Source organism: Erpetoichthys calabaricus, chromosome 4, assembly GCF_900747795.2.
Source record: "Erpetoichthys calabaricus chromosome 4, fErpCal1.3, whole genome shotgun sequence".
Lineage (NCBI taxonomy): Eukaryota > Metazoa > Chordata > Cladistia > Polypteriformes > Polypteridae > Erpetoichthys > Erpetoichthys calabaricus.
The window spans coordinates 287935138-287961765 of NC_041397.2; the positions used below are offsets into that span (position 1 = coordinate 287935138).

At 38.7% G+C, this 26628-nt stretch overlaps 1 protein-coding gene across 1 annotated transcript in view; it reads right to left on the reverse strand.

Annotated features, from left to right (window-relative positions):
• Positions 1–26628, reverse strand: part of LOC114650935 (CD99 antigen-like) — a 101985-nt gene that overhangs the window by 38064 nt on the left and 37293 nt on the right. Inside the window, exons 3-6 of the mRNA XM_051927285.1 lie at positions 20405–20479; positions 10165–10191; positions 4418–4474; positions 3576–3650 (exon numbers count right to left, since the gene is read on the reverse strand). Coding sequence (XP_051783245.1) covers positions 3576–3650; positions 4418–4474; positions 10165–10191; positions 20405–20479 — 234 coding nt within the window. The remainder of the gene's footprint in view (positions 1–3575; positions 3651–4417; positions 4475–10164; positions 10192–20404; positions 20480–26628) is intronic.

Consider the following 26628-nt stretch of genomic DNA (forward strand, 5'->3'; position numbering starts at 1 on the left):
AACAGATTATAAACATAGCCATCTTTTTCTGAATCTACTTTCTTGAACTCTAATGATCACCTAACTATGGCAATTTAAAAATTCATTTATATTAATAAACCTGTTTATTCTAGTTCAGAGTCCCCGAGAGTCAAAGTCTGTTCAACAGCATTATATAATTCATATAAGTATGTTCATATACATATACACAGTCATATGAAAAAGTTTGGGAACCCATCTTAATTCTTTGGATTTTTGTTAATCATTGGCTGAGCTTTTAAAGTAGCAACTTCCTTTTAATATATGACATGCCTTATTGAAACAGTAGTATTTCAGCAGTGACAATAAGTTTACTGGATTAACAGAAAATATGCAATATGTATCATAACGAAATTAGACAGGGGCATAAATTTGGGCACCCCAACCGAGATATTACATCAGTACTTATCTCCAGTTCAGATAAATTTGATGGCTGCCGAGCATGGACAGCCTGCTTCAAATCATCCCATAGATTTTCGATGATATTCAAGTCACGGGACTGTGACCGCCATTCCAGAACATTGTACTTCTCCCTCTGCATGAATGCCTTTGTAGATTTCGAACTGTGTTCTGGGACTTTGTCTTGTTGGAATATCTAACCCCTGCGTAACTTCAACTTTGGGACTGATGCTTGAACATTATCCTGAAGAATGTGTAGATACTGGGTTGAATTCATTTGACCCTCGACTTTAACAAGGGCCCCAGTCCCTGAACTAGCCTCACAGCATGATGGAACCTTCACCAAATTTGACAGTAGGTAGGCAGGCGTTTTTTTTGGAATGTGGTGTTCTTCTGCCATGCAAAGCGCTTTTTGTTATGACCAAGTAACTCACTTTTTGTCTCATCAGTCCAAAAGCACTTTGTTCCAAAATTAATCTGGCTCGTCTAAATAAGCATTTGCATACAACAAACAACTTGGTTTGTGGCTTGAGTGCAGAAAGGGCTTCTTTCTCATCACCCTGCCATACAGATGTTGTGTGTGCAAATTGTGCTGAATTGTAGAACGATGTACAGATACACCATCTGCAGCAAGATGTTCTTGCAGGTCTTTGGAGGTGATCTGTGGGTTGTCTGTAACCATTCTCACAATCCTGCGCATATGCCGCTCCTGTATTTTTCTTGGCCTACCAGACCTGGGTTTAACAGCAACTGTGCCTGTGGCATTCCATTTCCTGATTCCATTCCTTACAGTTGAAACTGACAGTTTAAACCTCTGAGATAGCTTTTTGTAGCCTTCCCCTAAACCATGATACTTAACAAACATTGTTTTCAGATCTTTTGAGAGTTGCTTTGAGGATGCTGTCCCATGCTGTCACGCTTCAAAGAAGAGTCAAAGGGAAGCACAACTTGCAATTGACCACCTTAAATACCTTTATATCTCATGATTGGACACACCTGTCTATGAAGTTTGAGGCTTAACGAGCTAATTCAACCAATTTGGTGTTGCAAGTAATCAGTATTGAGCAGTTACAGTACATTCATTCAAATCAGCAAAATTATAAGGGGACCTAAATTTTTGCACAGCCAGTTTTTCACATTTGATTTAATTTCATACAACTAAATACTGCTTCACTAAAAATCTTTGGATAACACCCCAGTACTCAGCTGTTCCTAGGAAATGAAAGACATACCACTGTTATTTTTTTTGTTGAGAGTAAATTATTATGCAGGCTGAGAGGAGCTCCTAAACTTTTTCATATGACTGTATATATATATCAATGCATTTTAATTAGCAAAATTCACTGCACGTTGTGTATGCAGCTATAATGACCTTAGAAAAACTATCTATACATTTATTGTGGCGTGTGGCTGGGGGTGGTACCCAGCCAGGACTCCTAGGAGGACCAGAGGAGGGTTTACAATGCCTCCAGACCACGAGGGGGCGACCGCCCTGGTGGCTTTGGGGACCACGGGAACTGAGCTTGGAAGCTCAACCCTATAGCGGCCCGTGGTCTTTGTGATGTTCCAACATTGATGGATTAAAAGCCAGAAGTCTGCATGACCATCATCATCAAGTCCTTCCATGAGAACCTTAAATACAAAGGACTATTTCATTTTTGTTAGGTAGAATGCCCAGAGGGGACTGGGCGGTCTCATGGCCTGGAACCCCTGCAGATTTTATTTTTGTTTCTCCAGCCGTCTGGAGCTTTTTTTTTTTGTTTTTTTCTGTCCACCCTGGCCATCGGACCTTACTCTTATTCTATGTTTACTAATGCTGTCTTATTTTAATTTCTTACTTTGTCTTTTATTTTATTTTCTTCATTATGTAAAGCACTTTGAGCTACTTTTTTGTATGAAAATGTGCTATATAAATAAATGTTGTCGTTGTGGTCACTGCCAGGGTGCGCCCCGATGCCTGGAGAGCCCTGGTCTTCAGCACTTCCGCCACACCCAGAGGAGGTATCAGGAGGCACCTGGAGCACGTCCGGGTGATTATAAAAGGGGCCACCTCCCTCCATTCGATGGCTTGAGTCGGGAGCAGAGGAAAGGAGGCGGCCTGAAGAGAGGCATCATTGTGATAGAGGCATGGACTTTGGGGGAGTTTTGGGGTTGTGTGCTTCACTGTAAATAGTATTTGTAAATAAAGCATATGTGGTGACATATAACGATGCCTGCCTCTGTGTGTGTCCGGGCTCCACATTATATATCTATATATCTGTAACCTCTCACGAGAAAGCTACTTAACAGATTTAGATCGGGTTTTTTCTACAATTTGCTTTAACATTCCGGTTGATTCTAAGACTTCTCTCATTGCGCTAAGAATCATCGTTCGCTTGCAAGAAAAATATATTTGCGCTAATCTGAGACAGAGGTTGTGGGCCGAGGGGAGGAGGAAGTGTGACATCAGGAGTAGGGAGCCGGGCAGGGCTCTCCTCTCTGTCCTATTTCACTACTATGCAGGCAGAGCCGCGGGGGACAGCTAGTATACTGATAAAGAAGAATCCCTTACTGCTTATTAAACAATTAGTAACTTAAGAGCCAAATTATGCTGCTTTACTTGTAAACCTATTAAGCATGTTTGCTTGTATTTTGTTGTTAAATATCCTATGAACATTTTATTAGAACTGTGGCTTGTAATTATGACAAGTATTTATTTCATTTATGTCATATGTGCATGTATTATGTGAAAAAGCACTTACTAGGTATAAAAGTATGTATTTTAAGGGATTTTACTTAACTTTAGTAAAATGGATTTTTGATGGTTACTGAACAATAAACCTAGAAAATTTCATTTTGTTAATAAAAATGAACACATGTGGAAAGCAATGTATTTTATTTACAAAAGGATAACAATATAACATGAAGCTTAAACATAGATTGCTAAGCAGGAGCTTAGTGCAAAAAAAAAAAAAAAAAAAAAACTTCTGACTTCACATGGATGAACCTGCCAGTAAATAATCTGACATCTCATAACCTATGCAAGCCAAGGCCAACAAAAGCCACACTCGTTATCAGTGTAAAAGTAAACTGTTACTATTCCGAGCCACTCCGTTTATGCAATAGAGTGGAAGCAAATTAACTAAACTTCACAACAAGCTATGGCAGTTGTGTCTTACCTCCTTTTCCTTTATCTGGTTGATATCCATCATCTCCTGCAACATCATGCAAGTCTGAATCCCCAAAGTTTCCACCTATGTAACAGAGTGCTGTATTAGAACTGTCTGTAGCACAATTATCCCCATGCACTCCCACACAACTAAGAAAATGAGAGACACCTTTCAGATATTTCAGTTTATACTATACAATATCAGAACACAACTTGAGAGATGGAAAACTTAATATTTTGGGTTGGAATCAAAATGAACACTAGCCTAGTGACAATTATCAAAAACAAATCTCCATGATTGTATACAGCACTTCAGAGATCCTTAAGGGCATATAAAGAAGGATTTGTCAATAATAATAATAAAAAAAAAACCTTTGAACAATCCACCTCAAGGTGCTCTTCACCTTGATGCTGCCAGGTACTAGAATAAGAAGTTGTCATCTACGGCCCCACCTTCTTTTTTTCAAAACAACCTTGAAGTCTAAGTGGTATAATACCAGAAAGCCAGATATGATAGATACACTAATATTGTTAGAAGTGTGATTTAATTTAAAAGGATAAAATTCTTTCTGCTTAGAGCAGCCAGCCTAAAAACAACAATGTGTCACCTACAGTTTCTGCAATTGGCCCACTATGTGAATGATGGAAAGCACATTACAAGCCTGTTCTTTAAATTTAAAAATAGTAATTTTATATAAACAAATGTAGTATGATTGTGAGAATAGGCCTGTCACATTTATAGTTGTCAGTTTAAAATTAACTCAAAAACAATAATAAAAAAAATAGATTTTTCCCTAACCACCAAATTTTAAGTTTAGGAAAAAAAAAATCTACCAGAATCTAAATGGATACCTGAACTTCCAGGATTCTTTATTGGAGGTTTAACAGTTGGCTTGGGGTCAACTCCTTCTGCCAAGTGAAAAAAACAAAAAAAAAAAGAAGAAATCACATTACACTTTCTAAATAAAAAACAGTAACAAGGTGTGAATTTTTGAATTTTATAGTGTGTCCAGCAAATCACTTGTTAAAGGCAATCCAGCCTCTCTCTTTAATAATACGGATTTATAGCTCACCAAAAACCTAGTATCATCACTTTGTTATGTTAAAGGTAGAAAAGCCCTATATGAAGGTAGTGTAACAAAAAGGTTTATACCATAAACAGCAAATAATGATGTATGCTCTGAATTAGTGCTCATGGTTCACTAACTGATATGGTGGAAAACAGTGGATAACGTTGCTTGTGTAGTCCTACAAGGGTTCTTCAAGAAAAGTTTCTATACTTCTATACTGGCCCCTGCTGAATGAACTGCATCAAACATTTTTCAGTTACAAACATCCCTTTCCACTCACTAAATGATGCTCAAAGAGTATTAAGAACTAAAACATACACCAAGAAAATCTAACACACTCTGTATCTAAAATGATGATCTACTGTATAAGCTTAAGAATGCCTTCTGGAGAGAAAAAAAAAAATTAAAATCTCTTAGGTTGAGAGCAACATTAGTTATTTACAGTTTTTCACTTTATCTGCAAATCAATGATCTCACATACTTCTAATAAAATTTCCTATAACGTTATATATATTTTTAAACTCTCTTAACATATGCCTCTTCCATGTTTAAGAATATAGTAAAATTAAGATTTCTAAAGGAGGAGGAAACTGAATATTTTACAATTAACTACTATGATGCGTTACTCACAGGCTCTGCAAATCATTCTGTTGTAAGATAACAGTGAATTCAACATGAGGCTGCAAGAACTGCAGCCACATGACCACAGTGCTCAATTCTTTACACTGGCTTCCATTTACGTTTAGGGCCAATTCTCCTTCGTACCAACAAAGATTTTAAACTGGTCTAGGCCTTACTTTGGTTTGTAAACTTGTCAATACATACAATATGTACAAACCAGCACAGATCTTAAAATCGATCTGAGGATGTTAGTCTACCAAAGAATCCAAAGATTAATACAACAATGGGAAGCTAAGAATTTAGATACAGGATTCCATATCTGTGAAATTATTTACCTTCTTGTTTAAAAGATTCCTCCATCTCGGCATTTAATTTCAGGCTTGAAAAACCACTACCTTAGTCTGGGATATCTTGATTATAGTTAATGATTATTTGTTCAAACTGTTTACTAGTCATTTGAACAAAAATATAAAAATTCTGATTACCCTCACTCTGCAAAGATAATCTATTCCTCTTTAAGTGAATTTTCACAACATGAACAAATAATTACAATTAACTTATATGGAAAAAATTAAGCATTCCCTGGCCCCAAAAATCATCATCTTTTTGCCCAAACACCAAAAGATGCATAAGTATTTTATTCACAATTAGTTCAAGAACACCATAAAAAACCAAAACAAACCCTAATAATATATTTCTCTTCATTAAGTGCAGTTTACAGTTTGCCACAAGTTGACTGAACATAAATGTAGCGTCAGTTATGAGAATAACAGACTATTATTGCCAACATCCAGCTCTGCCTCAAATATCAAACCTCCCACTGAGCTGCATTCTGCAGTGAGGTGTATTTGGAACAACTGCAAAGATGATCCAGGGTTAGTACTGATAGCACTCATGTGAAAATTGTCCCAGGCTTGGTTTTCATAACTATGAAAAAATTCAACTTAATTGTTGTTCGTAAGATAAAATACTTTCCTCATATAAGCAAGCAGGTGTCTATAATTCAGAGGATGCTTCTATTTACGAATGGTTACAGACTCCTATTTAGTTAGGTTTCTCTTTTTGGTATGCTATTGTGGGACATGGCGCCATTGCTATACTGTCAAGCTGCTATTCCTGCCTATGGAAAAGACACCAAAGATAACTGGAGCATTGGTATACAAAAATGAAATTATTAAACCATATTAGACTGCCTGGAATGATGTTGTGTATAATACTATAGAGGGAACATGAGGCCAATTGGCCAAGGTCACGAGAACTGTGACAGTATTGGCTTTGTTACATTATACAATGGACTCCTTAGGGGTGTATTTTCCAAAGAATTTGTTGTTCGTTTTGTTTTTCTTTCATTCACTGTCAACTGGCCATTTTACACTTGTAATACAAATGTATATAAAAATTGTCATGGTTATGTTAATCAGGGTGGCACGGTGGCGCAGTGGTACCGTTGCTGCCTCACCATTAGGAGACCTGGGTTCACTTCCCGGGTCCTCCCTGCGTGGAGTTTGCATGTTCTCCCTGTGTTTGCGTTTCCTCCCACAGTCCCAGGACCTCCCTGCGTGGAGTTTGCATGTTCTCCCGGTGTCTGCGTTTCCTCCCACTGTCCAAAGACATGCAGGTTAGGTGCATTGGCGATCCAAAATTGTCCCTAGTGTGTGCATGTGTGTGTGCCCTGCCCGGGGTTTGTTTCCTGACTTGTGCCCTGTGTTGGCTGTTATTGGCTCCAGCAGACCCCCCCGTGACCCTGTACTTCGGATATAGCGGGTTGGATAATGGATGGATTATGTTAATCATATTGAATTTGTTCCGTTTTACTGTGAGTTTAACTTAATTAGTAGTAGATACAGTATGTTTGGATATATGTATAACTGTACATCGGTGGCGATTATTCAAATGAATGAAGAGTAACTTCATTTGTTCTTGGGAACCATCCAATATTTACATACTTTTTAAAATAGCAAAGCTTAAATAAATACATAAAACCACACAACATTAACAACCACAGAATTTCACACTGAATCATCATATTGGTTCATTCTCTATAATACTGACATCTTCCGTGTATGTGTCTTGATATTTTGTATATCTGAGATTCCAGCTTTATGGCTTTGCACAGAGCCACAATAGTGGAAGGTTTCTGTGGTTAATAGACTTTTAAATCAGTGGCAGTTAAATAGTTAGAAATGAGATCCTCACACACTTAAGATATCCAGATATATGTTTTTACTTAGAATGGATGATTTTTTCATTCTGTGCATAAGACATGATCTGCTAAGTACTCCAGAATTTCATTTTAAAAAAATCTGATATTTTTCAGATATCTTATGGTTATGGCAGTAGTTACTTTGCTTAAATCATTTAATTTATGAAACAAACTAAATGGGTTAGAACATCAATACCTTTTTTGCATTGGCCATTTACACATGTAGCCATTAATATGTGTCACATATGCGTCTTTGGGAGACAGCTTAAGGGCTTGGGTGATGGTAGTTACCTGCTGAACCAAGGGTTGGTGTAGTTTGCTAATGCCTTCTCTTTACCAGACTGACAGCCATTCCATCTCTGACATCACCTCCATTGTCTGCTCTCCTTGACCCACCCCTTCTTGGATAGAAGCCATATGACCAGCAGTTTGGCCATCACTTTTAAGTATACAGGGTCATTTGGTGGTACCCTAACCCTCTCACTCCATTGTGTCTCCTTTTACAGTGGCGGCCATGCTCAACAGGAAAAAAATCGCTCCAGAGGAAAGGAGCAGAGCACATTTGGCTCTCCAATGGAACAGATCGTGTACTCCACTGCAGACATTGTTACCGTTACAACAAGTGACAATGTTGAAACGTATTTTCTGGTTTCTGAATGGACAGCTACACATCACCACTGGAATATTGGCGCCATTCCTAAAGAGAGGCATAGCGGGTAACTTCTAATTACAAAGCCAAGGTGTTGCTGAGGTATGGAGCATCCCCAGATCAACAGGCAAGGCCCTGTAGGGAGTGGCAAATCGATCCAAGCCTGGCAGACTCTCTTCCACACATTCGATACCTTGGGAAAGACAGGGCGCTGGTTATGACCAGATGTTAACAACGCCAAGAAGGTGGTCAAGCAAGTGGCCTGCAACATCCAGGATAATGCCCTCCTGAAGTTATCGCTCTGCCGATCAGGTGGCAGTAATATAAGTAATATGTTTTAGTCTCTGATCTAGCCCAATCATCTTGGTCCCAAAGACAGACGGAAGTTGGCGCTTTTGCAGGACGTCCATCGGCTCAATCAATTTTCCCAATTCAACGCTTGCCCAATGCTATGACTGGATGACCTCCTTGAGTAACTTGGAAAAACTCAAAATCTGACCACCCTTGACATGATAAAAGGATATTGGCAGATTCCTTTAATGGCAAAAGAAAAAAAATGCATTTTGCACCACTTGTAGGCACTGGCAGTATTGTGTCCTCTCATTCAGGCTGCATGGGACCCTGGCAACCTTCCACCATCTGGTGGACAGAGTGCTACGACCCCACAATTCCTATAGCATTGACTATATTGATGATATTGTCATCTATTCCAGCACCTGGAAGGAATGTCCAGTTTGTGTTCTTGACACTAATTAATGCCAGTCTCCAGATTAATCCTAAGAAATGTAATTTTGAGATAATGGAGGCCAAATTTTTGTGCTACTTGGTGGGCCTGGGCACAGTCCAGTCACAGTGTTCAAAAACTGATGCCATTATGAAAGGGCCCTGTCTGATAACCAAGCAGCAGGACCAAGCTTTCTTGGAGTTAGTGGGGTACTATGACCCGTTTGTCCCTTGATTCTCCGAGAAAGCAGCACCTTTGACGGATCTGACAAAGCATGCGGCGTTCCAATACAGTGGCCTAGGATGATAAATCAGAAGCTGCGTTTATTGACCTGAAGCAGGCCCTATCATCAACACCGGTCTTAATAACTCTTAACATTTCTTGGCCCTTTGTCCTCCAAACCAACGCTCTAAGCACTGGTCTTGGTGCCATGATGAGCCAAAGTGTTGATGATGTTGAACATGCCATCATGTTCCTCAGCAGGAAACTGTTGTATGTTGCGGTGGAATGGGAAGCCTTGCTGATTAAGTGGGCTATAATCCAACTGAGGTACTACATTCTGAGGCATGAATTCACTCTTGTGATGGACCGTGCACCACTCCAGTAGATGACACTGCACAAAGAGTCAATCTCCTACATCACTAGATAGTTCATGTACCTCTAACCTTATCAGTTTAACCTCCTATATCATCAGGGTTTCCTCCACACCAACACTCTCTCTTGTGCTCATGATCTCTTGGTTCGGATCACCCTACCAAATGGCTCCGGGCCTTGGGGGGGGGTGGGGGCAGGGGGGTTAGGCATGTTATTCACATGTGCTTGGGAGAGAGCTTAAGGGCTCTGGTGATGGTAGTTACCTGCAGAACTAAGGGTTGCCTATATTTGGTAATGCTCTCTCTCTCTAATTGCAGAACAGAATATTGACAGCCATTCAACCTCCCGGACTCACCCCTTCCTGCCTGGAAGCCATAGGGCCAGCAGTTCAGCTAGTTCAGCAGTCTAGAGACAGTTAGTTTAGGAGCCCAAAATTTTAGTAGTACTTAAAACAATGCAAACAAGCAACTAAACTTCAACCTCAAAACAAAGAATTTGAATAAAATGCCAAATAATGGGAAAAACAATTGACCATATTTCCTAAATAAGCATATCCCAAATTGCGAATATTTAAAAAAGCAAAATAAAGAAGGAAAACAAGATTGAGGAAAACAATTCAGCAAGAAATTATCTCATATCTCTGGAAAAAAAAGTATAATGTGCATTTAAAAAGAAAACTTGAAAAGTTACTAAAAGTAAGGACAAAACATATAGTGCTGAACTACAGCAGAAAGTTACCTCCAAAAGCATCTCCCAGGTCAAACTCTAGGGGTAGAAAGAAAAAAAAAAAAATTAGACATATGTAAGAACTACACATGCTTCCAAACCAGAAAAATATTTAAAATATGTATTGTGAGGTTTCTGAACTCTTAGGTCCTCCCCCCAATGGGACGACACAGAGAAGCACGACTGTGGAGTACTGGTTGTCCATCGACGAGGCAACAACAGGTTTGCAGTGCAGCAGCATAGTGCCACGGAAGCAATTACGAGTCGATCGAGATCACGCTATAAGCGTTCATCGCCAATGGGTGATACAAGGAACACAATAAATGTAGGGAACAGTATAACTTGGCCACTGACCTAACCCCGACTATGCCAGTTTGTTGTGTGTGTATAGGAGAGTGGTAGCCCCCGCTGCAATAAATAACCCTGCTGGTCCTGTTTCAAGTTGGATAAAGCTGGTTTTGCTAAAGTACTGAGACTCAGCCTCGTGTTTTGTGGTGCAAGACTGTGACTCACATACACACATATTATATATATACAGTAATCCCTCCTCCATCGCGGGGGTTGCGTTCCAGAGCCACCCGCGAAATAACAAAATCCGCGAAGTAGAAACCATATGTTTATATGGTTATTTTTAGATTGTCATGCTTGGGTCACAGATTTGCACAGAAACACAGGAGGTTGTAGAGAGACATGAACGTTATTCAAACACTGCAAACAAACATTTGTCTCTTTTTCAAAAGTTTAAACTGTGCTCCATGACAAGACAGAGATCACAGTTCCGTCTCACAATTAAAAGAATGCAAACATATCTTCCTCTTCAAAGGAGTGTGTCAGGAGCAGATCATGTCACAGAGATAGAGAAAAGCAAACAAATCAATGTTTGGCTTTTAAGTATGTGAAGCACCACGGCACAAAGCTGTTGAAGGCGGCAGCTCACACCCCCTCTGTCAGGAGCAGACAAAGAGAGAGAGAGAGTTTGTTTTTCAAGCAAAAATCAATACGTGCCCTTCGAGCTTTTAAGTATGCGAAGCACTGTGCAGCATGTCGTTTCAGGAAGCAGCTGCACAAAAGATAGCAACGTGAAGATAATCTTTCAGCATTTTTAGACGAGCGTCCGTATTGTCTAGGTGTGCGAACAGCCCCCCTGCTCAATCCCCCTACGTCAGGATCAGAGAAAGTCAGCGCAAGAGAAAGAGAAAAGTAAGCTGGGTAGCTTCTCAGCCATCTGCCAATAGCGTCCCTTGTATGAAATCAACTGGGCAAACCAACTGAGGAAGCATGTACCAGAAATTAAAAGACCCATTGTCCGCAGAAACCCGCGAAGCAGCGAAAAATCCGCGATATATATTTAAATATGCTTACATATAAAATCCGCGATGGAGTGAAGCCGCGAAAGGCGAAGCGCAATATAGCGAGGGATTACTGTATATATATATATATATATATATATATATATATATATATATATACACACACACACACACACATATACATACATACATACATACTAGTCATTTAGCCCGTTACAATAATGGGCGCTAGAACAGTAGTGCATAAACATTAGTAGGAACAATCTATATTAAATGGCAAGGGACTTTGACCTCATTCTTTTTGTCGGTCGTATTTTTCTTTCAGCCTTTCTTTTGTTGATGTTTACTTGCTGAGCTGACCATTCTTCGTGGGCTGCCGCCATGTATTGTGTGTCTTTAATTTTCTGTGACAGTAATACTGTCTTGTACGGCTCTATTCAATAAGGGCGCGCACAAAAAGGCGAGCTTCAAAAGGGCGACCTCAATTGGGCGCAGCGAATAAAGGCGCGCGTAAATAAAGATCTGCACCATTGTTGCTCTTCACATATTCCAGAGCCATTTGAACTAAATTATCTACGAACGCCTTTATTCGCCATGCTCAATTGAGGTCACCCTTTTGAAGCTCGCCTTTTTGTGCGCGCCCTTATTGAAGGATGCCTGTGCGCGCCCTTATTGAAGGATACCGTCTTGTACGTCCGCTGGCTTGTATGTCCGCTGGCATGTACGTCCGTAATATACCTTTAATTTTCTCTGGCGGTAATACAGGCGTGCGCAACAGTAATATGCCTTTAATCTCCTCTGACAGTAATACTGGCTTGTATGTGGCTGTAATATGCGTCACTGTATTGTGTACCTTTAATTTCCTCTCGCAGTAATACTGGGTTGTATTTCCGTAAAATGCCTCTAACTTTCTCTGACAGTAATATCGAGCATTGCACCGTGCCCCGCGCATGCACACTTCACCAAAAGACACCCACACACGGACACCTGGACGCACATAGGGATTTTATACATACATACATATATACAGTATATATACAGTGGGTACGGAAAGTATTCAGACCCCCTTCAATTTTTCACTGTCATATTGCAGCCATTTGCTAAAATCATTTAAATTAATTTTTTCCCTCATTAATGTACACACAGCACCCCCATATTGACAGACAAAAAAAAGAATTTTTGAAATTGTTGCAGATTTATTAAAAAAGAAAAACTGAAATATCACATGGTCCTAAGTATTCAGACCCTTTGCTCAGTATTTAGTAGAAGCACCCTTTTGAGCTAATACAGCCATGAGTCTTCTTGGGAAAGATGCAACAAGTTTTTCACACCTGGATTTGGGGATCCTCTGCCATTCCTCCTTGCAGATCCTCTCCAGTTCTGTCAGGTTGGATGGTAAACGTTGGTGGACAGCCATTTTTAGGACATACCTCAGTGCAAGACACATGGCAGCCTGCATGGAGTTTGCTAAAAGACACCTGAAGGACTCTGAGATGGTGAGAAATAAGATTCTCTGGTCTGATGAGACCAAGATATAACGTTTTGGCCTTAATTCTAAGCGGTATGTGTGGAGACAACCAGGCACTGCTCATCACTTGTCCAATACAGTCCCCACAGTGAAGCATGGCGGTGGCAGCATCATGCTGTGGGGATGTTTTTCAGCTGCAGGGACAGGACGACTGGTTGCAATCGAGGGAAAGATGAATGCAGCCAAGTACAGGGATATCCTGGACAAAAACCTTCTCCAGAGTGCAAAGGACCTCAGACTGGGCCGAAGGTTTACCTTCCAACAAGACAATGACCCTAAGCACACAGCTAAAATAACGAAGGAGTGGCTTCACAACAACTCTGTGACTGTTCTTGAATGGCCCAGCCAGAGCCCTGACTTAAACCCAATTGAGCATCTCTGGAGAGACCTAAAAATGGCTGTCCACCAACGTTTACCATCCAACCTGACAGAACTGGAAAGGATCTGCAAGGAGAAATGGCAGAGGATCCCCAAATCCAGGTGTGAAAAACTTGTTGCATCTTTCCCAAGAAGACTCATGGCTGTATTAGCTCAAAAGGGTGCTTCTACTAAATACTGAGCATGTGATATTTCAGTTTCTTTTTTAATAAATCTGCAACAATTTCAAAAATTCTTTTTTTTGTCTGTCAATATGGGGTGCTGTGTGTACATTAATGAGGGAAAAAATTAATTTAAATGATTTTAGCAAATGGCTGCTATATGACAAAGAGTGAAAATTGAAAGGGGTCTGAATACTTTCCGTACCCATTGTGTATATTTTATATTATTATATATATATATATATATATATATATATATATATATATATATATATATATATCTTATATATTTCTTATACATATATATTTATACATATACATACATACACACACATACACAGGGCATCCAGAAAGTATTCATAGCACATCACTTTTTCCACATTTTGTTATGTTACAGCCTTATTCCAAAATGGATTAAATTCATTTTTTTCCCTCAGAATTCTACACACAACGTGAAAAACGTTTACCCGAGATTTTTGCAAATTTATTAAAAATAAAAAAAAAACTGAGAAATCACATGTACACAAGTATTCACAGCCTTTGCTCAATACTTTCTCGATGCACCTTTGGCAGCAATTACAGCCTCAAGTCTTTTTGAATATGATGACACAAGCTTGGCACACCTATCCTTGGCCAGTTTCGCCCATTCCTTTTTGCAGCACCTCTCAAGCTCCATCAGGTTGTATGGGAAGCGTCGGTGCACAGCCATTTTAAGATCTCTCCAGAGATGTTCAATCGGATTCAAGTCTGGGCTCTGGCTGGGCCACTCAAGGACATTCACAGAGTTGTCCTGAAGCCACTCCTTTGATATCTTGGCTGTGTGCTTAGGGTCGTTGTCCTGCTGAAAGATGAACTCTCGCCCCAGTCCGAGGTCAAGAGCGCTCTGGAGCAGATTTTCATCCAGGATGTCTCTGTACATTGCTGCAGTCATCTTTCCCTTTATCCTGACTAGTCTCCCAGTTCCTGCCACTGAAAAACATCCCCACAGCATGATGCTGCCACCAGCATGCTTCACTGTAGGGATGAGGTGCCTGGTTTCCTCCAAATGTGACGCCTGGCATTCACACCAAAGAGTTCAATCTTTGTCTCATCAGACCAGAGAATTGTATTTCTCATAGTCCGAGAGTCCTTCAGGTGCCTTTTGGCAAACTCCAGGCGGGCTGCCATGTGCCTTTTACTAAAGAGTGGCTTCCGTCTGTCCACTCTACCATACAGGCCTGATTGGTGGATTGCCGCAGAGATGGTTGTCCTTCTGGAAGGTTCTCCTCTCCCCACAGAGGACCTCTGACAGAGTGACCATCGGGTTCTTGGTCACCTCCCTGACTAAAGCCCTTCTCCCCAGATCACTCAGTTTAGATGGCGGCCAGCTCTAGGAAGAGTCCTGATGGTTTCGAACTACTTCCATTTACTGATGATGGAGGCCACTGTGCTCATTGGGACCTTCAAAGCAGCAGAAATTTTTCTGTAACCTTCCCCAGATTTGTGCCTCGAGACCATCCTGTCTCGGAGGTCTACAGACAATTCCTTTGACTTCATGCTTGGTTTGTGCTCTGACATGAACTGTCAACTGTGGGACCTTAGATATGACAGGTGTGTGCCTTTCCAAATCATGTCCAATCAACTGAATTTACCACAGGTGGACTCCAATTAAGCTGCAGAAACATCTCAAGTATGATCAGGGGAAACAGGATGCACCTGAGCTCAATTTTGAGCTTCATGGCAAAGGCTGTGAATACTTATGTACATGTGCTTTCTCAATTTTTTTATTTTTAAAAAATTTGCCTCAAGTAAACTTTTTTCACGTTGTCATTATGGGGTGTTGTGTGTAGAAATCTGAGGAAAAAAATGAATTTAATCCATTTTGGAATAAGGCTGTAACATAACAAAATGTGGAAAAAGTGATGTCCTGTGAATACTTTCCGGATATTTTTTATATTTTTTAAACAAAAGCTTATTCTTCTGACATGAAAAACGAAGAATTTAGATGTGTTGCATGGAGGACGCATGCATGGTATTAACCCTAGCAAAACTACTACCCTTTCCAGCAATTTTAAGCAATGTAATATTTGCAGATTGCTCTTTGTCTGTTGTGTTAATTCAATTTGTATGATAATCCCTTCCCATGTATTCTTTATATATATTAAGCTGGCAATAAGTGTGCAGTAACCCTGGAACCTTTAGTTGACAGCTTTACACCAGTGCAAAGCATATAACTGCCTAGCATTATGCATGCAATCATTATGGTAGTGAATTAAGGATTTATCCTTCTGATCACTGAAGTATTATTTTTTTGTGTATTAAGTATATTTGCAAATATTCAGCAAAAATACAAATAGAACTAAGTAAATTGTATCAGATTCCAATATGTTTTGCAAAAAAAAAAAATAATAATAATTTGAGCAAGGTTAAAAACCTATTGCACAATACCTTATTTAAGCAATTTCGTTTAAATGTTGCTAATTTTTTATTGTACTTGTCATTAATGACACTACAGTGTTCTCTACACATAGTATGCACTTAGCCATTAACACCACACCCCCCCTTTTTTTTTTTCCATTCCAAAAAAGAAAAAGTAAAAATATGAACACACCCACTACTGTCCAATGTTTCTCTTTGATTTTAATCCGATGCTTCCCTTTTAAGCCTTACCCTTCCTATCATCCCAAAATGGCTTTATTTAAATGAGGCATGCCTTTTTACAAGCACAGCCCTCTAAGCGTCCATTTCAAACTAGTACTACATTTGTGGTCGGATACTATGGACACACATCTCCACCACTGGCTCTTCTGCATATCCTGTTCCTTACATGCATTCAGCCCTTTCATTTTATTTTGTGCTAACAATTAGTGAAGAAGACAGCAGTATCTAGTATACAGAATTATACAGATTGTTCTTGCTGTACTGTGGAAAAATGTCTATAGCTATAATTGCACATACTTTACACAGATTCTGTTAAAAAAGTGCATTAACTTACAAAAAGAATCCCAATTTAATCAAATACAAGTTTTCTCTATTCCCAGTGTGACTATAAGTACATCCACAACAGAGTATTACTAAACTTTAATCTATCAAATCTGAACTCCTAAAATGATCATTAGGAGTTTGAACTTCACTGGTATGTGCTTTTATAGCCAGGTATTTAACTATGATGCTATTTGTTTTTGGCTTTGTTTTTTTTTTTTTTTTGGTAGTTTACCCGGTCAGAAATTAACTTCAGTATAAATGATCAAAGAGTACATATAACTGGACCATTTCATTGATAACATTGGAAAAAACATGTAAAATACATAAAGTGTTTGAACTGAGGATTGAATTCATGACCCTGGAAAAGTGAAAGAGAAGTCTAATCTCTAAACAAATGGCTTGTGTGTAGGTTTGGCAACCACATTACAAAAAGATGAAGCAGTGCTAGAGAAAGTCCAGAGAAGAGAAACTAAGAAACTGACATGAGGGCAATTCAGATTATCCACATATGCATATAGAATTGTGCCCATGGACAAAATTAGGTCAATATGGATGAGCATACTTGTCTGCAGAAATGCCCATGTGTTTTTGTTGATTATGTAAGAAACAGCAAAAACATGCATGCTTAAATATGGCAACTACTTATAAAAGGCGAACTATCCATTTTACACATATGTGTAGGCTTGTGCATTTCACATCTTCAGTCTTGACTGTAAACAGGCTTCTCAGGTGACCAAATCCTAAGTATATCAAAAAGCTTCTATTCCAAAACAAAAGAATATATGGAATGCTTCTAAAGAATTTAGAGTTTGTGAGAAGTTGTTACTTAAACATTAAAAAAAATTGTTATATGCACAATGCATACATAAAATCTTTTTGGGAAATTTAGCAAGCAGTATTTTCTATACTATTAAACAGTGTCCCATTTTAATTATTGCTGGTGATTAATTGCTTAAAACATGGTCATCTATTTAGTATGAAATATGATAAAAAATTTGTATTCTTATTATAAAGTTTAATAACTGAAAAGAAAAGCAGGATAAGAATGCACACAGTCATGGCCGAAATTATCGGCACCCCTGGAATTTTCCCAGAAAATGCACCATTTCTCCCAGAAAATTGTTGCAATTACAAATGTTTTGGTATACACGTTTATTTCCTTTATGTGCATTGGAACAACACAAAAAAACAAAAAAAAGCCAAATCTGACATTTCACACAAAACTCAAAAATCGGGCTGGACAAAATTATTGGCACCCTCAACTTAATATTTGGTTGCACGCCCTTTGGAAAAAATAACTGAAATCAAGCGCTTACTATAACCATCAACAAGCTTGTTACACCTCTCAACTGAATTTCCGACCACTTCTTTTGCAAACTGCTCAAGGTCTCTCAGATTTGAAGGGCGCCTTCTCCCAACAGCAATTTTGAGATCTCTCCATAAGTGTTCAATCGGATTTAGATCCGGACTCATTGCTGGCCACTTCAGAACTCTCCAGCACTTTGTCTTCAACCATTACTGGGTGCTTTTAGAGGTATGTTTGGGGTCATTGTCCTGCTGGAACACCCATGACCTCTGACGCAGACCCAGCTTTCTGACACTGGGCCCTACATTGCACCCCAATATCTTTTGGCAGTCTTCAGATTTCATGATGCCTTGCACACAGTCAAGGCAATTAGTGCCAGAGGCAGCTAAACATCCCCAAAACATCTTAGAACCTCCACCATGTTTGACTGTAGGTACTGTGTTCTTTTCTTCGTAAGCCTCATTCCGTTTTCTGCAAACAGTAGAATGATGAGCTTTACCAAAATCCTTGCTTCCTCAAGTACATTTTGGCAAACTCCAGTCTGGCTTTTTTATGTTTCTGTGTCAGCAGTGGGGTCCTCCTTGCTCTCCTGCCATAGAGTTTCATTTTAGTTCAGATGTCGCCGAATAGCTCGAGCCGACACTGTTGCACCCTGAGTCTGCACAACAGCGTGAATATGTTTTGAAGTGCTGTTTATCCACCATTCTGACTAGCCTATATACATCGGACTTCCAATATAACTCGGAGTCCTGCCACGTGCAAAAGTTTGCTGACGACACTGCTATCGTGGGCTGCATCAGGAGTGGGCAGGAGGAGGAGTATAGAAACCTCATCAAGGACTTTGTTAAATGGTGCGACTTAAACCACCTACAACTGAACACCAGCAAAACCAAGGAACTGGTGGTGGATTTTAGGAGACCCAGGCCCCTCATGGACCCCGTGATCATCAGAGGTGACTGTGTGCAGAGGGTGCAGACCTATAAATACCTGGGAGTGCAGCTGGACGATAAATTGGACTGGACTGCCAATACTGATTCTGTACTTCCTTAGAAGACTGGCATCCTTCAACATCTGCAGTGATGCTGCAGATGTTCTATCAGACGGTTGTGGCGAGTGCCCTCTTCTACGCAGTGGTGTGCTGGGGAGGCAGCATTAAGAAGAAGGATGCCTCACGCCTGGACAAACTGGTGAGGAAGGCAGGCTCTATTGTTGGCATAGAGCTGGACGGTTTGACATCCGTAGCAGAGCAACGGGCACTCAGCAGGCTCCTATCAATTATGGAGAATCCACTACATCCATTAAACAGTGTCATCTCCAGACAGAGGAGCAGTTTCAGCGACAGACTGCTGTCACTGTCCTGCTCCACTGACAGACTGAGAAGATCATTCCTCCCCCAAACTATGCAACTCTTCAATTCCACCAGAGGGGGTAAATGAACATTATTCAAGTTATTGTCTGTTTTTTACCTGCATTTTTTATTACTCTTTAATATTTTTTGCTGCTGGAGTATGTGAATTTCCTCCTGGGATTAATAAAGTATCTATCTATCTATCTAGCCTTCGTTGCAGTCTTTTTTATCAATTTTTCTCTTCTGTCCACGTCCAGGGAGATAAGCTACAGTGCCATGTGTTGTGAACTTCTTGATTATGTTGCGCACAGTGGACAAAGGAACATGAAGATCTCTGGAGATGGACTTGTAGCCTTGAGATTGTTGATATTTTTCCACAATTTTTGTTCTCAAGTCCTCAGACAATTCTCTGCTCTTCTTTCTGTTCTCCATGCTTAGTGTAGCACACTTAGACACACAACAGAAAGGTTGAGTCAACTTTTCTCCATTTTAACTGGCTTCAGGTGTGATTGCTATATTGCCAGCACCTGTCTCTTGCCACAGGTGAGTCCAAACAAGCATCATATGAAATAAAACGATTTACCCACAATTTTGAAAAGGTGCCAATAATTTTGTCCGGCCCATTTTTGGAGTTCTGTGTGACATGATGTCAGATTTGGCTTTTTTTCCTCCGTTTTTTCGTGTCGTTCCAATGCACATAAAGGAAATAAACATGTATATACCAAAACATTTGTAATTGCAACAATTTTCTGGGAGAAATTGTGCATTTTCTGAGACAATTCCAGGGGTGCCGATAATTTCGGCCATGACCGTATGTAGCACCTAGAATTTATAACGTATTTTTCAATATCTTTGATCCGTTGGCTAAGTCGAGACACATAGTACATACTGAATGGTTTGGCTACCAGTTCAGAATTACAAACATGTCAGCCAATTGGCCAAGAGCTGGAACTAAACTGAAGTTGTTGGTAATTAAGTCCACCAACCAATCTGGGACTATGAGCAATTCACTTTGTTTATCAAAATATAGTCGAGGTGGCATTTACTATAGAAGGACACTCTATACAGTACTACATGTAAAAAACAATATAAAATCTAAAACAAAATATACTAATAAAATGAACAGGTAAATGCATGGATATTTTTAAGCATTTACATAAAAACCACTATATATAAACAATTTTCTAGTTAGGCATATTACCTTTTGATAGATTACCAAGGGATATCCAAACAATGGAAGAGATAAACAAGTCTTACCATTCGATGGATTTTTTGGAGGTGTATTTGGAATTTTAGGAGGAGATTTAGGTGTTGGTTTAGCTGTTGGTTTAGCTGTTAAGAGGAAAAAAAATGTTAAGACTTTGTACACTTCAAGCAATGTTTAATATGCAAGAAATGTAAAGAAAAATTATGCTGACACCCAACATTAAAATTTTTGAGGTATTTGACAGTATGAACACCAAAAAAAAAAATTAAATAATTCTGGCAAAATTTCATAGGAAAGCACAATTAAAATACTGACTGTTTCATTTAAGACACAGATTTAGTGTGTTTAATGCAATTATGGAGCAAAGGCTACATCAAAAATTCATGAAAGGAAAACTGTACTTAATAGTACAAGTTCACATAAATAAATAAAACAGATCTAATGAAAAAAACAATGACCCAGTCAAAAGGTATAAACAAACAGACAGAAATAGAATCTGATTGCAAATAAAATAACTTCTTTAACATTTGCTTTAAAACACACATTTGGTGACTAAGATGATCTTACATTTTAATAATTCTGTTGTGCTTTCATTTGCCCAAGTCACTTTGTTAAATGAAATAATATTTGGTAATTTTAGATTAAAACCTTGTCCCAGAAAGGTTTACAACTGCAGCCAACAGGGTACTAAAACAATTGTGAAACAAATTGTTTAAACTTACCAAATACTCCACTAATAATGCAAATCTCTGGAGTAAATAAATTTAATTTTTGACATGCGTGATAGAAATACAACTTCAACAAATTTATCCCTTAAACTGCCATCTAAAGCAGTCAACTGATCTATTAACTTTTGGCGGATCATTGCAAAGTTTGTATGCAACAGAAATTAGTTTGTGACATGTAAAGATTTCTATCATCACTAAGCTGGAGTGGGTGGGCAGGAATGTAATGATGTAGAAGGTTGTTATTGTAGTCAAAGTAAACTAAAGCTTCAAACATTATCGAAAGGATTCAGTACTCAATTCCAGAAGACTCATATGCCAGTTGAGAAGAATAAGTAGTGGTAGAAACAAGCACAACAGTTACTAAAAAAAAAAAGATGAGCATTATAAGCACTTCCAGTAAAAACATAGGCTAGTTTCCCCAGGGGGAGGAATATTTTATATATATATATATATATATATATATATATTTATTTATTTATTAGGGGGGGCAGGATGGAGCAGACTCCCTATATATAATATAAACTAAAATAACATTTTCTGGAATGTTATATATTATATTTATATATATTTATATATAATTTATTATGTATAATATACAGTATGAGAAAATGAATCACGTACCATAAAATAGTTTTAATTCCTGAGCTTTCAGCCCCTACTAGGGGCCTTCAGAGGATAATGCTTAGACTTACAAGAATCAAAGGCAATATATAGCAAAAGTCAATGGGGGCTAAGTCAATGTGAAAAGGGGGGTTATTGGTTGTAAAGATTTTATTTATAATGAACATGTTCTTCTTAAGTTTGCATACGCTGGATTTATGTCCACATGTCTGTTGATGGCATTCTCATTTGATAGCCAAGATATATTATTTACTAGCAAAATACCCGCGCTTCGCAGCGGAGAAGTAGTGTGTTAAAGAGGTAATGAAAAAAAAAGGAAACATTTTAAAAATAACGTAACATGATTGTCAATGTAATTGTGTTGTCATTGTTATGAGTGTTGCTGTGTTTTATATATATAAAATACACACACACACATATAAACATATATATACATATACATATACACATACATATATATATCTACATATATATATATATATTATATATATATATATATATATATATATATATATACACATATACACATCCACATATCAACATATATATATACACATATATATACACACACACACACGCTTTATGGGTGATGATTGTTGTACTCTTTTTATCTTTATTTTATTTTATTGTAGAATCAACTCCTATCTGCGCACAGCAGGGCAGCCGTGGGCGGATGCGTATGGTGTATTCACTCCATGTTATCGTGCATTGCGCTGTCAGTGTTATTTTGATAAAAGAATTTGAACAACATATAGGAAGCGTATAAATTATTAAACAGTAAAACATTAACATTTAAGAAGTAAAGTTACATAAAGTACTACTGCAGTGCCTTCGGGTATACATCATTTTTTGTTTGCCCATTACATGCTTAAATGTATACATTTTTTGGTGCACCTACCCGAGAACACGCGACATATAACCGAGTGTGGGAGAAGCATGGATTTTAAACACACGTTGAGTTGATCTGCTGGTCTCCCTCGTGGAATAACTGGTAATGTTTGACTAAAATCTACAGCGAGTAAAACGACATTACCTCCTATTTTTTTTTTTACGATCTCTGAGATCTTGCTTTTTTCGGTTCAAGGCTTCATAAGCTCTTTTATGTTGTATGGTGTACTTATCCCAAACCATCATCTTTGAATGTTGCAAGACTTTCGCCTTGTATGTAGATCGGGGTAATTACAACCCCAAATCAGAAAAATTGGGACAGTGTGGAAAATGTGAATAAAAAAAGGAAAAAGCAGGTTATAAATTCTCCTCAAATTTTATTTCATTGCAGACAGTATGAACACAAAATAATTCATGTTTTGTTTTGTCAACATCATTTGATTTGTAAATAAATATCCATTCTTGCCATTCAGGCTTGCAACACATTTCAAAAAAAGTTGGGATGGGGGCAATTAAGGGGTAGTAATGAGGTATAATAACTAAATAATGATGTGATTTGAAACTGGTGATGTTAACAGGTGATTGCAATCATGATTCGGTACAAAAGCAGCATCGAGGAAAGGCCTACTCCTTTAGGAGCAAAGATGGGCAGAGGATCGCCAGTTTGCCACCAAGTGCGGGCAAAAATCTTTGAAATGATGAAGAAAAACGTTTCTCAAAGACAGATAGGAAGAGATTTGAGGCATTTCTCCCTCTACAGTGCATAACATAGTGAAAAGAATCAGGGAATCTGGAGAAATTACCGTGTGCAAAGGCCAAGGGCGCAAGCCTAAACTGAATGGCCGTGATCTCCGAGCCCTCAGACGGCACTGCATTAAAAACCGTCATTCATCAATAAATGATATAACTGCGTGGGCTCAGGACTACTTCAGGAAGTCACTCTCAAGCACTACAGTACGTAGCTACATTAGGAAATGCCAGCTAAAACTGTACTGTGCCAAAAGGAAGCCCTACATAAATAGTGTCCAGAAGTGCCGTCGACTTCTCCGGGCTCGGAGGCATCTGGGATGGTCCATTGTGCAGTGGAAACGTGTATTGTGGTCAGACAAATCGTTTTTTCACATCTTTTTTGGAAGAAATGGACGCCGTGTGCTGCGGACCAAAGAGGAAAAGGACCAACCAGACTGTTACCAGATACAAGTCCAAAAGCTAGGGTCGGTCATGGTATGGGGTTGTGTCCGTGCCTTCGGCAAAGGTAACTTGTACTTCTGCGATGGCACCATCAATGCTGAGAAGTATATCTCAGTTTTGGAGAAACAAATGCTGCCTTCAAGACGACGTCTTTTCCAGGGACGCCCATGCTTATTTCAGCAAGACAATGCCAAACCACATACTGCGCACATAACAAAGGCATGGCTGCGTAAGAAGAGGGTGCGGATGCTTGACTGGCCTGCCTGCAGCCCTGATTTGTCTCCTATAGAGAATGTTTGGCGCATTTTGAAACGAAAAATGCGTCAACGAAGACCCCGTACTGTTGCGCACCTAAAACGTTGTTTGCAGGAAGAATGGGACAAACTAACACCTGCAACACTTAGTCACTTGATTTCTTCAATGCCTAAACATCTTTTAAGTGTTGTTAAAAGACAGGGGAACTGTACAAAGTGGTAAATGCTGTACTGTCCCAACTTTATTTGAAATGTGTTGCAAGCCTGAATGGCAAGAATGGATATTTATTTACAAATCAAATGATGTTGACAAAAAAAACATGAATTATTTTGTGTTCATACTGTCTGCAATGAAATAAAATTTGAGGAGAATTTATAACCTGCTTTTTTCTTTTTTTATTCACATTTTCCACACTGTCCCAACTTTTTCTGATTTGGGGTTGTACATTCATTGCATTCCTAGTCTGAATCACAATCTGATTGTATGGGTGGTTACCTGGCACTGTAGGGTTGCCACCCGTCCTTTAAAATACGGAATCGTGCCGCGTTTGAGAATGAAATTGCGCGTCCCGTTTTGAATCAATACTGGACGGGATTTATCCCGTATTTTTTTTATCATTTTTTTTTTTAAAGCAGCGTCTCATGCAAATCATCCCACACGCATTTTATGAAGATGCCTCCTTTCCTACTTTGGATTGGGTAATACTTGATGTCATCGTTAGTTTGATTGGTGTTTTTAACTGTCCAGTGAGGAGGGCGTGTCTTTTAAGTACAGTCTGCAAAGTGTTGGCACTGAGATGTGGCGTCAGCGCCATAGTTGAAGCCCCTAACGTTGCGGTCAGCAAGTCGGCTAACATCCGCCATGTGCCGTCTTTCAGTTGCGAGAAGCAGATCATAGAATGGTTGAAACTGTTGCCCCTAACGTTGCGCCACGGCGTGTGGTTCGTTTATACCTCGTGTCTTCTCATTAAAGTTTTATCTCGCGAATATGTTATTGCAATCCGCAGCGGGAGCGTTTCTATAAACTTAATTGAAACTTACGTTTTACACCATGCTTTGTTTCCCTTATGAACATGCTTGTATGCTTAACTCGCTCCGTTCTCAATTGTTTAATTAATTTTTTGCTCTTCGCTGTTTGCGGCTGTTCCTCCATTTCCCCCTACTTCGTTCTTTTATCTCGCGAATATGTTATTGCAATCCTTAACGGGAGCGTTTCAATAAACTGATTGAAAATAGTTTTGCATTTACCTTTTTAGTAAAAGGCGAGCTTTTAAGCCTGAGAAATCACCCCGTAAATGCACACGTTTAATTGGACATGTGTTAATATGTATGGTTACACAGTATTAAAAGACAGTGAACAACGTCAGTTACCTTTCTTCCCGCGTTTGATAAAAGGTGAGCTTTTAAGCCTGAGAAATCAGCCCGTAAATGCACACGTTTAATTGCACGTGTTAATATGTATGCTTACACAGTATTAAAAGACAGTCAAAAATTAACGTCATTTACCTTCGTTCCCGCGTGTGACTCGTGCTGTAAATGTCTTCCTTGTTTTTAGTTCACGTGATTACGTAGGAGGCGTGATGACGCGATACGTGACTCCGCCTCCTCCATTACAGTGTATGGACAAAAAATATGTTCCAGTTATGACCATTACGCTTTGAATTTCGAAATGAAACCTGCCTAACTTTTGTAAGTAAGCTGTAAGGAATGAGCCTGCCAAATTTCAGCCTTCCACCTACATGGGAAGTTGGAGAATTAGTGATGAGTGAGTCAGTCAGTCAGTCAGTGAGGGCTTTGCCTTTTATTATTATTATTATTTATATATATATTATATACTAGCAAAATACCCGCGCTTCGCAGCGGAGAAGTAGTGTGTTAAAGAGGTTATGAAAAAAAAAAAGGAAACATTTTAAAAATAACGTAACATGATTGTCAATGTAATTGTGTTGTCATTGTTATAACTGTTGCTGTCTTTTATATATATATATATATATATATATATATATATATATATATATATTATATATATAATATACACACACACAAACATTAATATACATATACATATATATACATATCTACATATACACATCTACATATATATACACACATACATAAACACACACATAAGACTTACTGACTGAAACGGGCTTTCATTGACAATCATGTTACGTTATTTTTAAAATGTTTCCTTTTTTTTCATAACCTCTTTAACACAGTACTTCTCCGCTGCGAAGCGCGGGTATTTTGCTAGTATATATATATATATATATATATATACATATACACACATACATGCAGTTTTAATAACACAGAAATCAATATAAACATTAACATCATTATCATATGAGAATATGAAGTAATATATAAGAAGCACATTTCATATAAATATAAATTATTAAACAGTAAAATCTTCTTCTGTAATTTGCTACCGTGGCAATTTGTGTGTCTGTCCAGGATTTTAAATGACCTGTAGCTCGCAAACCGTTTCACCTATACATTTGAAATGTGGTACACATATAGTACGTCACGTCTACTATCCACTTTATGGGTGATGATTGTTTTACTCTTTTTATGTTTATTTTATTTTAT